This window comes from Paramormyrops kingsleyae, chromosome 1 (genome assembly GCF_048594095.1).
Source record: "Paramormyrops kingsleyae isolate MSU_618 chromosome 1, PKINGS_0.4, whole genome shotgun sequence".
Classification (NCBI taxonomy): Eukaryota; Metazoa; Chordata; class Actinopteri; order Osteoglossiformes; family Mormyridae; genus Paramormyrops; species Paramormyrops kingsleyae.
The window spans coordinates 65644158-65656614 of record NC_132797.1 but is presented as its reverse complement, the minus strand read 5'-3'; the positions used below and the strand labels follow the sequence as shown (position 1 = coordinate 65656614).

The window sequence follows — 12457 nt, the reverse complement described above, 5'->3', positions numbered from 1 at the left end:
CGCAACTTTACGATCTGGAAACAAACAGCAGCGACAAACTCACAAAAGGACCCCCGGGCGATAGTAACCGTAACAAGCCTGTGGCCTCCGTGCTGGTCTTGTTGGGCAAGGTGCCAATGAAGGCGGCTGCTCACGTGGCCATGCACCTTTGGCTTTCCTGCTGTGTTCTTCCACAAGTCAAAAGATCGGTCAAATTATGCCTAAATTGATCGTGTTGAGAAAAGTCCAGGGTACCTCGAGCCATGAAAATGGCTCCATGCTCGCCACAACCTAGCACTGGATTAGCGTTTCTGAGGAGGGGAGGAAATGCAGCAATGTTCTTGTATTGAAATGAATTATTTTTTATTAATAATAATTTATTAATAACTTAATTCATATTAATTAAAAGGGAAACTATATATAGATACAAAAAAATTATTTATTTTTCGGATATGCGATCTATAACCGACTTTAGGAAAATAAATCAAACACACGTTTATGAAAACAGATTAGGCAAGATGATTATATTGCTTAATATCACATTACAAGTTGTGGAAAATATTTAACAGAGCCCAAGGCAAGGTAGTTATCAAGATACTTCAGTTTTAGTAATTTCAGAGGAAATTAAAAAATAAAATCTTTAAGTCAGGTAAACATTTTTACTGTGAGGAAAATGGTAATTTCACACAGACTTTTTATAGGAGTCTCACCCAAGCACCGTCAGGATCAATCCCTGTCCTGCCCTATTCTGTATGTCATTTCCCCAGTTAGACTGCAGGTGTCGCTGGCCATCTCCTTTTTCCATCAAGTTCCAGAATTGTCATCGTTCTATTCCCAGCGTGTTCCCTGGGATGTTGTGTGGCTGAATGGGCTAAGGGGGGCGCTGCTAACTCATCATCTCCTACATCATGTTAGAATTTTTGTTTTTGTGTCCTAGGTCCTATTTTGTACACCTTATTAATCATATCTTCTTGTGTTTCTGTGTGAGACTTTATTTTGTATCTTTTAGTTATCTAGTTATGCCGTTTGACTTATGTGCTTTGTACCCCCTAGGGTTTGATTCCTGAGCCCTTAGTGCCTATTATCTGTTCCCTACAATTCCAAGTCACTTGGATATAATTGGTAATAGCCCACACCGGTCCGTTCTCATGTCCCTGTTCCCCTGTCAGTCATTGTTGATGTAGACTTTAGTCTGTTGCGTGACCCCTTTATACATTAGAGCTGTTGCTCTTGCTTGTGCTTCATGTTTAGTCCCAGCCCTTGTTAGTTCTGGTTTCACTTACCCACCTTTGTTTTGACGCCTCATGGTCTGTTTAGTTTTCTAATAAGCCACCAATTGAATCTCTAAGCCAGCTACTGAAACATCACTCCATCCATACATTCAGAAGTGGCAACCAACAACCAAATTCAACTGAAGTTTCTATGTCTTTCCTAATGTTATTTACAGGTAATTTTAGGGACATTGGCACACATTAAACCACACAGTGCTGTGGGAGACAGGAACACTCCGAATGTACAGGCTGTTCAGATGGGAGTAGAGGCCCAAACGTGGTGGAGCAGTGGTGCTGGATGGTCATCAGTCAGGGGTGATTTTAGGATTTTTTTAAGGTGGAGGACATAAGAGGGGCCATAATTCATACAGAGGGGGGTGACCTTATGCTGCATTCCATTTACCTCGGAGGTTGGAACTCGGAACTGGGAATGAAGTTAATCACATCTCAGTAATCTAGTCAGAAAGCCATTTAGCAATACCAGGGACCTGTTTCAGAAAGCAGGATTTCTTGCTTAGCCGGATAACTTAATTTACCGCGGTTTAAGTGGCCTTTATTTTTGTTCACTTACATTAAGCCCAGACTACCTTAAATCTGACAAGTTATCCGGCTAAGCGAGAAATCCTGCTTTCTGAGATTCTAGCCTGGTTAATTGGTAGGCATTGTTAGTAACAGGGCTGTGGAGTCGGAGTCGGAGACAATTTTGGGTACCTGGAGTCGGAGTCGGCAAAAAGTTAACCGACTCCGACTCCTACTAAATTTAAATGGGAATTAAAAAAGTAAGTTGAAATGTCCCAATTCACAAACAGTCATAATGAACTACTTCTCTGCTGTAAGAATAAAGCCCAATGCATGCAGTGCATAATGTTACCACAAAACGAACATGTCAAGTAAACATGAAGCATGCTTTTCATTGACTGTATGCGTCACTATATGGGATGTAATGCACAGGTAAGGTGCGGCACCGCTTTCCATTGTGTCGTGTTCCACTGTTACAGGGAACTGTGAACCTAGCCTAAAGCCCCCCATACATATACAGATGCACTGCCGATTTTTCGGCCGTTCAACGAGTCATCACGCGTCAAACGCCTGAAAAATCATCTGGTGTGTTCTCAGCTCCGTCGGCTCCCCTTCGCTATGCGCTACCCTTGAAACCTTGTTTTCATTGTGTTTGTCTTTAATCTGGCATTATAGTAGAGTGTTGGCTTCCTAGCCAGTAGTTCTGTGGTGAAATGACATGTATGTTGCCTTCCTTTCCTTCAATGGATGTAGAAAATACATTAGCATAGTATATACATACAGAGGAGTCGGGGAGTCGGAGTCGGAAGATTTAGAAACTGAGGAGTCGGAGTCGGAGCATTTATCTACCGACTCCACAGCCCTGGTTAGTAATACCAGTTGATAACAATGCATTACTCTATTTTACACATAAAAACACAATAGCAACACATCCACAGATAGCGGTTGGACAGTACTGTGTACACGACCGATTTAATGAGCCACAAATAAGACATAAGTGATAATGAACAGTATAAAACTATACCTTTAATTTATGTTGAAAAAGGGTGCAGCAATCATAAATTCTGAGGTCGGGGTTGTATAGATTCCTCCGACTCCCTGAGTCGGAATTTCGACTTCAGGGGGATGTTCTAATTGAGATTTCTGACTAGGAACTTGGAATTTCCGAGTTACGAGTTCAAATGGAACGCAGCATTATCATTAGCCAAGGATATATTTAGAGTCCATAAGTGACAGGGGAAGGGGCCCTCCAGGAACCAGATGGCCTTCAGTAGGTTCCAGTGCCCCTGTGACCCCCACCCCTATCATCAGGGAAAAGCTGAAGTGTCCTCAGGGCAGATGTGAGAAAGAAGGAAGTCAATCATGGTCTTGATAATGGGGGGAGGCGGGTGGAGTGCGTGCGGTAGGTGATGGGCCAGCGTCATCTCCCACGCGTCCACCAGGACCACGTCCAGACCGTAGAACATTCCACGAAGGATCGCATCCAGCTGCAAGGAGAACCAGTCGCTGTTGTAGAGGCTGACCTCAGTGTCCAGGTCCTGGGGGTTGGCCGTCCTCAGGACCACCAATGTGCCAGGGGCGCGATCAAGCAGCCGCAGCACCGCAGCACGGATGGAGCGCAGCCTGCGGATGTAGACCTCCACCGGGAAGGTGCTGAAGTGGGACCAGATGCTCAACACAACCACCGTGTTGCTGCCGCCCTCCACGCCCTCCAGCTCATCCGCTACGTAGCGCAGCTGGTTGGTCGCCACCGAGGAGAAGCGGATGGGTGGCCCGTGGCAGCGGTACTCAATCAGGATGTTGTGAACGCTGTCCACGGACAGGAAGGGACCCACATTCTTCGGGCTATTCAGATTGAACTCTTTCAAGTCTAAACCAAAACGACAAGGAGGGTATGACTCATACAAGACTACTCAAACTTACCCATCTGTTAACATGGGCTACAGCTGTGCTAGTGATAAAATCCAACCGATACCCCAGCTTTATTCAAACAAGCCCCAGGACCAGCAGTCATGAAGGAACTAGACTGGTATCTAAAACATTATCAGGGGCTACTTGAATTTCGTGACTAATGTGTAGTTAGATCAAGTGCAAAATTGCTATAGAATGACACTGTCCAGTGGTTTTCTATTATGTATGATACCGATTTTAGTGATACATTTCTAGGGTTTACCATAAACAGGACTATTAGAGGGACTATTAAACTGAATTAGGCCAGCTGTTGTTAGTCTGCTGAGGTTGGGCATGTCGAATGACACAGGAGCAGCAAATGGGAGGTGTCTCACCAGGCAGTGCCGTGGTGAGGTACTCGAACCACTGCCGCACCGTGGAGTCCCCGTATATGCGCAGCACCTTCCCCTCCAGGCAGCGGGTGACGGCTGCCGTGTCATCAAACTGCCGCAGCAGGACGTCGTTGGTAGGCCGCCACACCTCCTTGTAGTAAAAGCCCGCGGGTTTGAAGATATCCAGATTTGCAGCTCCATTCGGCTTTTCTGCAAGGAAAAAAAAAAAAAAAACAGAAAACTGTCATCTCATTCGCCCGTCATCAGCCTGCAAACCCACCCCAGAGTTGTTTTTATTCAAAAGGCAAACTGGAAAGCTTTGTGTTAAACACTAAAAGGTGACATTTACTGTTTGATCATTTTCCTTACAGCAGCATGGTGGGTAACACTCTCTCATGCCCCAAGCCGTACAGGGTTCAAATTATGCTCCTGATTTGTACATGGAGGTTGTACCCTTCTGTTGTGTGGGTTTCCTTGTGCAGTCTGGAGTCTTCTTATACTCCAGAAACATGCAGGTAGCTGAATTGACGTCTTTAAACTGCCCATTGTGTGTATTTCCCCCGCAATAGGGTGACATCCCATCCAAGGTGTCTTTAGCCCTGTCTCCAATGATCTGTGTCAGCCTGTCCTGCGATGATCATGAAGATGTATGGTAACTGCACTTGTCTACCTTTTGCTTACTTATCTGTATTGATTAATTGGCAAATATCCACACTCAACTCTAGGGGCCAAGCAGTGAATAATTGTAAGGTCTGCTCTCTAACCTTCGGTCTCCTTCAGCACGGTGATACTGTCCAGCCCAGATGAAGGAATGGGAACCTTGAGGTTTACCAACCTGAAATGACAAGTTGGAAAAACAGGCAGATGCATAAGAGAGACAAAATGGCTTCAGGTCTTAGCTGGAAGCCTTTGGCTGTAAGTAGCTTCCCTGAGCTGTTCCTGTAAATCACATAGCAGAATAAAAATGCTTTGGAAAAAACGTCACTCAAGGATGAACAATAGTATTGCGGCTCTTTTTTCGGACCTCCTTTGACTGCTTGTAGTATGTGGGCTGATACAACAAAACATCTCCAGCAGAGTAAAAGATGAGCAAAGGATAATACTTCCTAGACTAGATACCATTTCCTCTTTTCATGTTGCTGTCATCCGAAGTTGTACATTTCGGACTATTTTCAATTCATTACGAAACTGGCAGCTGCTGTGGTCTGGGGAGAACAGAGTCAACTCCAGACCTGAAGTTGTCTTTCTCCACGGAGCTCATGAAATAAAAGGGTGTCCCTTGGAAAGCATGTCACCTGGTAGTCATGACGGGAATGTCATCCTGACTTAAGTCATTTGTGGGCACCTTGGACCCAGGCTAACAGCCGGCTGGGTCAAACAGCAAGTGGGTTGAAATGGTTTAAACCAGGGGTGTCAAACTCCAGTCCCGGAGGGCCGAAGCCCTGCACATTTTTGGGTGTCTCTTCATTTAACACACCTGATTCAACTTCTTGCACCTCCTTGTACTAATTACCACACAGCTCCCGAGCCAAATCATTTGTGGTGGAACAGGAAAAGAACACACAGGGTTCCAGCCCTCCAGGACTGGAGTTTGACACCCCTCGTATAAAAGAAACCCATAGAATATTCCTTTGTGAAACTTCAATAATCTTTCACGAGAATTTAGAAACTAGTGGTGGTGGCATGGTGGTGCAGTGGTTAGCACTGTTGTCACACCTTTGAGACCACGGTGTGAGTCTCTACTCAGACTTCACGTGTGTGTGAAGTCTGCATGTTGTCATTGTGGGGTTTCCTCTGGGTATTCGGTTGATGTGTCAGTGTGCCCCTGAGATGGGTTGGCACCTCATCCTGGTTTGTTCTTGTCTTGTGCTCATAGACTCTGGACCCTTAATAAGACAAGCAGTTACAGAAGATGGACGGATGGCAAGCAACATTCATGCGGATATCATGCCATCCTCACTGGTGTTCCATGACCTTTGACCTCACAAGTTACCTATCAGATATTCACAAAGTCCTCTGCTTTATGATCCTCACCTTTGGAAAAATAGCTCCTCCCTACTTGTTATCAGGTGCTTTAGATACCCAGCCTTGGAGTGGCTGACCCGTGAATTGCAGCTCAGTAGCTTGGGCTTGTAGCAGAACCAGGGCTCCCCCGTGTGGTGGTTGGTGTAGTTGCACGACGGCAGCTGAGTGGACAGGCAGAGGTTACAGATGGTGGTCTCCGAGAAAGGGCCGAAACGAAACTGGCTCTTGAAGTAGACGCGGTCGGGGTTGTCCTCCCGCAGCCTCTTTAGTACTTGCACTGCCTCGCTGGGGTGTACCAGATTTATCTCCACGTGCGCTTTCCCTGCCCAGGGCAGCCAGAACAGCACAGAATACAGTCCATTCTCATGATCGACCACGTGTCCGACCACACCAGCCCCCAGCTCGGGTGAGTGCAGTCGGGCTAACAGGAAGTCCCCTCCGTGCTGCTTGGGCCGGTCTCGGAAGTCTCGCATGTGGACCAGCACCTCCAGGTGGTCGCCCACACGCCATTCCCTGTCATTTTCTAGTGGTAAAATGGAAAAGGAACTGCTGGAAGGGCTGCTACTATGGTGCAAGGATGACACTGGCAAATGTGGCTCGGGCCAGGCTATGGACTTCAGCAGGTGCTCCTGCTCAACGGCTTCCTCGGGCGACAGAACCAAGCCATGAGAGCTGCAGTTGCTCCAGTTCCGCTCCAGCTGCCCTGGGCTTCTCGTCCTGAAGGGGGCAGTAATGGACTGCTGAAGCTGGTAGAGAGATGCCTTGCAGTCCAGCTTCTGTGTAAACAGAGCGCAAAGTTACTGAAGTAAAACAAAAATGGCTGGAATCACATTGCTCTAGGAACTATAGTTGCTTTACCTTCCTACCAAGTGGGACGTGCGAACAGGATATCTAAAGCACAACTGATACAGGTCTGGTATCGTATAACAGGCGATTCAACAGAACAAGTGGGGTAGCTTCCAGTTGACTTTTTGCATGTTACCTCTCTCCCAAGTGAAAACAGAGGTGAGATGGGCAGCCTTCATGGTTTTGACACAATATTCAACAAAGCAGGCATGCTGAGCTACCACAAGCTGGGGCCAACTTCATCTCCAAGGACCGTTGGCCTTCCCAAGCCCCCCTGGCAGTCCCCTCACCTCCAGGCTGTAGATGTTGCGTAGCAGGAAGGCAACGCATGACAGTATCAGTACGACGAACAAAGGGCTGTACTTGGACAGAATTCTCCACATGGTCTTGATCCTCCAGTGCCTCCCTCTGCCATTTTTCATTGGCGCCTCATAGCTCGTGGTCAAGGTGTCGCTGACCACTTGTTTGTGATCAGTGTCAGGGGCTGAAATGGAATCTTCTAGAAACGAGTAAGGAGAAAGGAGACAGATATGACAAAGGCTTAAAGGTCTCCTTTTCAATCTATTTCAAAATGTGAGTTTAATTGCATCATCATTATCTCTCAGTTCTTCAGTAGTTCTCCCTATCACCTTCTTCATCTATCCATCCATTTCCTAAACCCGCTTGTCCTATGCAGGGTGGCAGGGGTCCAGAGCCTATCTTAGAAGCTACGGGAACAAGGTAGGGAACAACCCAGGATGGGGGTCCAACCCATCGCAGCCACTGCATTCTGACTCATTAAATTTTCATTTACTCATTTCATTTACCAAGATCTAGGAGTGACGACCACAATACTCATCAGTAACCCTGGAATTGGCCTGATATAACCAAGCTGAATCTGTTTGGTATTTTGTAAGCATACTCCCATGTTTCATACATGCATCAGTATATTTATACTGAACACAAATGCCTCTACAGCAGGAGGGGGGTGGTTCATCCTTATTTATTAGTTCCATCTGACTCTCGTCCGCTCCCAGTTATTTCGTCTTAGTAACCCGAAACCTTAGGATAACGGCCATCCTTAAACCAGCCATTCCAGACGGTCATAGCAATAAGAGCACCGTCCGCCTTTACAACAAACCCTTCTTCCCCGAGTCCCTTCCGGCCGTCCCGCCCCGACATACTGTCTCACGTGTGAATCCACCGAAACGTTTTCACGCCATCATAACTGTACCAGAAACTGATGGGACTGCAAGAGTTCAATGCCCAGAAAAAGAGCAATGCGCAAATGAGGACGTGATCGGAGGCTTGTACCATAAAATCCATTCACAGCTACAATATCTTTATAAATCGGATGCACGGATTTTATCCAACAATTTCTTCCCTCGCGAAACCATACTAGGCATGCATTGCCTTCGATGAAAGCTTGCAGTAAAAAAAACCCTATTGTCGTTGTTGCAATATCGGAAACGACTTGAAAAAGAATGCTTGTTTATGGAAAAACTTAACAATACGTTAGTATTCATTTCAAAGCAAAAGCGCGGTACTTACTTGCCAGCAGAAATATTTCCAATGTATAGCTATCGAGATATTTACCATTTCTTCAGTTCTAAGCATTGCTCCACATATGTATCTTTTTAAGAACCTACATTCTTCGTTGTAACATTTACATAAAAAATACTTTCAAGCAATCCTTATAGTACAACTATACTTCCCATATATACAGTTTAACATTCGGTTTTATTTTTAGACGGGTCTGAATGCACCCTCCTCACAGCAAATTCTGACGGCGGTTGGATAGACCAACCAAGTTTTCCATTGGCTGGCTTCGGATTACGTCACCCCGGTCCGTCTGATAATTCGTCCAGATTCTCTGTGCATTGCACTGTATTCTGGAGTTCTCTAAGTAATCTGCTGTGGTGTGATATAAAAGGTTGCAGTTTAACTGGAACCGAGCTGGTTGCTATTTATTTTTTATGTTGTGTGCCTGATTATTTTTGCAGTCCCCCTGGTTTATTTTGTTATGTTTGTATACTGTAAATAGATATTTAAATAAAAAATGGGAGGGGTGATAAATAACGTGTTTGGGCGTTGGATAAATAAGAATGGTAATTTCAGTGCCTCAGTTCAGTGCGTTGAGAAGTCGTTAATTATAAATTGTCCTCACTCGTTAATTAGGCCTGATTTTAGTATAAATTAGAACTATAGCTCACTAGTACTGCGATGACCGTGTGTTAAATAAAATGAAATTTTAACATGAAATATTACTTGAGAACAAAACTTACTGGAGGTGTTGGAAATTCATCAAATAAAACGGAATGCAAGGGCAGGACCTGTGGCGCCGCTGTCTGTTGTCTGTCCCAGTTTTAGGCGCGGTACGTATTTGGCGTACGTACTCAGCGTTCACGTTTAGCGTTCATTATTGCGTACGTATTTAGCGTGGCCCTCTTGCCGGCCTTTTCCTTCTTTGCGGGCCACCATGAAGTAAGTGCCATACTGACGGTCTACATCCACCGTCATCTAAGGGTTTATCGGCTTTTTCATATCCATATTAGCCACGATAATCATTTAGAGGAAATTCTAAACTACTAAGCCAGCGTTATTTTTGTCTTTACTCCGCAGGGTCGAGCTTTGCAGCTTCAGCGGGTATAAAATCTACCCCGGCCATGGCCGCCGGTACGCCAGGATAGACGGAAAGGTAATAATGGCTAGGAAGTCTTTTTCATTTTTGGAGGGATACTGTTTCGGAGATTCTAAACCAAATCATCGTTATTAGTACCATTATTTATTTATTACACAGTGTGGGATGTTTTCAGTGTGAACCACGATTACGATACCGAAATTTAAATTCAGGTTTTACGACAGCAGTTAGCAAATGAACAAGCTCCGGTTTTAATAGATGTAGTGGTTTTGTAAGGCTCGTGGTCTAGTCCAAGCATCACTGGGTTATAAATAATATAAATATAAAACATAGGATGAAGCTACGTCTGCCGTGTGCGTAGAATACTGGGGCGCTGCGAAGCGTGTTTTTAAACCGGTATCTTATGCCTTTGCTTCATGTCTTATTTGCTAATTGTGTAAACTGGCATATCTTTATCACGAATCTCTACGTGGCGATGTACGTTTGCAAAGGGGTTACAGTGAAAGACTTGGACATTTTTATCCCTTGATTTTTGATTGTATTAATGATTTATTACTTGTTAAATTAATATTTCTTCTACAAGCCATGGGTCCAGAAGATTTGATTTTTCTTAGTTGTCTGGGTGTGTATATAATTTTGTTTTGTTCTTAACATCTAAAATTCAACCTCATCTTGGTTGAGAAACGATTGATTTATGTATGTTCATTTTTGTTGGTGTTATACAATGGCAATTGGTATTGGTCAATATTCCCATTGAACACAGAGCTGAACTATTCTGGGAGACCCTCATCTGTGGTTGTGGCTTTGCAGGTCTTCCAGTTTCTAAATGCTAAGTGTGAGTCGGCCTTCCTGGCCAAGAGGAACCCCAGGCAAATCAACTGGACCGTGCTGTACAGACGCAAGCACAAGAAGGGTCAGAGTGTAAGTCTGTCCGATCGGTCGCCGTCTTCAGACTGCTACAGTCATGTCTCTGTTTCTGCTTTGAAATGTTTTTCAGTTGTGAGACGTATCAAAGAGATTAATTCAAGAGCAAAATTGCTGCGGATTCACCTTGCCCACCTTGAGTCCTGTTTTTTTTTTTTTGGGCTGAGCTTTGTGTGAGCCTCAAAGTGCAGAAACAATCTGTTACTAATGTTTAATCACTGTTGGTGTTGTGGGAGATTGTAAGGCTGATTGCATATTTATTGTAGAAGCACTTTATTTCTGTTCACTGAGGGATGTAAATGTTGTTTGATAGTTCAGCTCTCCTGGTTGTGCTCCAGTTCTACATACAGGGATAATTGAACAGTAACCCAAATGACAGCAAGCCAATGCCCTGTCCTCATTCCAGTCTATTTTTGGATGATACCCAATTTGCTGCTTGCCTCTCTGTACACACATTTTGGGCTTGTATGGGTGTCGTCCGCATGAAGCATATTAATGATATTAAAAACATGCGGCGTTGCATTCCAACAGGAAGAGGTGACGAAGAAGCGTACCCGTCGTGCAGTGAAGTTCCAGAGGGCAATCACCGGTGCCTCATTGGCTGAGATCTTGGCCAAGAGGAATCAGAAGCCTGAGGTGCGCAAGGCCCAGCGGGAACAGGCCATTAGGTAAGCAGTGCCGGGGGGTGGTGAATGGTGTGTATTGTCCTGGTCACAATCTTCTACAGAGAAGTATTAAATATTAAAATATTGCATTGTCTTGTGTAGCCCATAGCAGGATTTGAAGCCCTCACTTTTTGACAGAAATGCACTGGTATATTCATGTATGGTCTAGAATAGTGCAGTTTCAGATTTGTATATGCTTTCCCTAGCGAGCGGTCACGATTACTTCGTGTGTCAGTTTCTAAGTGATCAGGCTCACTTTTCTGTTTGCTGTTCCAGAGCTGCCAAGGAGGCCAAGAAAGCCAAGCAGGCCATGAAGAAAACTGCAGCTCCACCTGCAAAGGTAAGTTTCTGAAGCATGACTATATTCCTATAAGGTAAAATCTGTACTGTCAGTGCTGCTGTTTTTGGCTCCAGAATAAAATGTGAATAGCATTAGCTTCACTTGTCCTCATTGGAAGTGTTGACCTATATTCATAATCAGTTTTCTTCTGGTAAACCTCTCATTCCAGGCCCCTGCCAAGGCTGCTCCAAAACAGAAGATCGCCAAGCCGATGAAATCCAACGCACCACGTGTGGGAGGCAAACGCTAAACCTCACTCTTGCAAGAAATGTTAATAAAATTTTCACAGGAATAAATATTGTGTGGATTGACATTTTTGTGTGTGTGTGTTAGTTCTGTTTATGGCTTTGCCGTTTGTAGGTGTCTTGCCGTTCCTAATTAAATACAACAGCTCTTTCAAGTTGTACCACCTTAAAAAAATAGCTGTAAAGGCATTTCCCATCAGAGGTTTTATCATGCTTTGGAAAGTTATAGGTAAGGCTGGCTGTGAAAGTAAATAAGCAGCCCAAAGTGCAAGCTTTGCCGCATAATGTATTGTCCTGCTTGTAGAATAGACCAAACAGGTAACCAAAAATGTGTATTTCTGGGCAGTCATTGTTCCCAGTAGAAAACCCTTTCTCACACAACATGCTTTGCCACACAGAAACATACAGATCTTATACAGAAGCTATCTTTATTGGGTTTCTCCAGAGACTGAATGGTTGCTATTGCAGGGTAGATGCCTGTTGTACAATGGACAGTACTACTTTGATTATTTTTTCTTTGGTTGTACTGTGTCAGATGGATGTGAAGGATTCTGCTATTAGTCAAATGTTGATTATGTTAAAATGGTTATACATCATAGCCTCAGCATTTTTATGTCATTTAAACTGTCAAAAATAATTTTGCTGGACCTATAATGGGAAAATGAGTGCAGTAGAGGGTACATCATCTGAATTTAAAAATCGATTGTTAATGGAATTATAAGCAATATCCTCAGAAAGTAG

At 44.4% G+C, this 12457-nt stretch overlaps 2 protein-coding genes across 2 annotated transcripts; one reads left to right on the top strand and one right to left on the bottom strand.

Annotated features, from left to right (window-relative positions):
- Window positions 1–2722: 2722 nt before the first annotated feature.
- On the bottom strand, window positions 2723–8873 carry nxpe3 (neurexophilin and PC-esterase domain family, member 3). The gene is made up of 6 exons (XM_023835051.2): window positions 8453–8873; window positions 7213–7421; window positions 6086–6852; window positions 4816–4886; window positions 4055–4261; window positions 2723–3639 (listed from the first exon to the last, which is right to left on the bottom strand). Exons 2-6 carry the CDS (start codon window positions 7342–7344, stop codon window positions 3077–3079), a joined length of 1740 nt encoding a protein of 579 aa, XP_023690819.2. The 5' UTR covers window positions 7345–7421; window positions 8453–8873; the 3' UTR covers window positions 2723–3076.
- A 387-nt stretch (window positions 8874–9260) lies between these two features.
- LOC111855747 (large ribosomal subunit protein eL24) lies at window positions 9261–11767 on the top strand. The gene is made up of 6 exons (XM_023835065.2): window positions 9261–9385; window positions 9524–9599; window positions 10353–10463; window positions 10998–11134; window positions 11408–11471; window positions 11641–11767. Exons 1-6 carry the CDS (start codon window positions 9381–9383, stop codon window positions 11719–11721), a joined length of 474 nt encoding a protein of 157 aa, XP_023690833.1. The 5' UTR covers window positions 9261–9380; the 3' UTR covers window positions 11722–11767.
- Window positions 11768–12457: the final 690 nt, after the last annotated feature.

Coding starts and splice junctions, on each gene's coding strand:
- nxpe3 (XM_023835051.2), bottom strand. CDS start 7,344: ATGAAAAATGGCAGAGGGAGGCACTGGAGGATCAAGACCATGTGGAGA. Junction 4,887..6,085: donor GAGGAGCTATTTTTCCAAAG/GTGAGGATCATA, acceptor TTGTCATTTCAG/GTTGGTAAACCTCAAGGTTC. Junction 3,640..4,054: donor CCTCACCACGGCACTGCCTG/GTGAGACACCTC, acceptor GTTTTGGTTTAG/ACTTGAAAGAGTTCAATCTG.
- LOC111855747 (XM_023835065.2), top strand. Junction 10,464..10,997: donor AGCACAAGAAGGGTCAGAGT/GTAAGTCTGTCC, acceptor GCATTCCAACAG/GAAGAGGTGACGAAGAAGCG. Junction 11,135..11,407: donor CAGCGGGAACAGGCCATTAG/GTAAGCAGTGCC, acceptor TTGCTGTTCCAG/AGCTGCCAAGGAGGCCAAGA.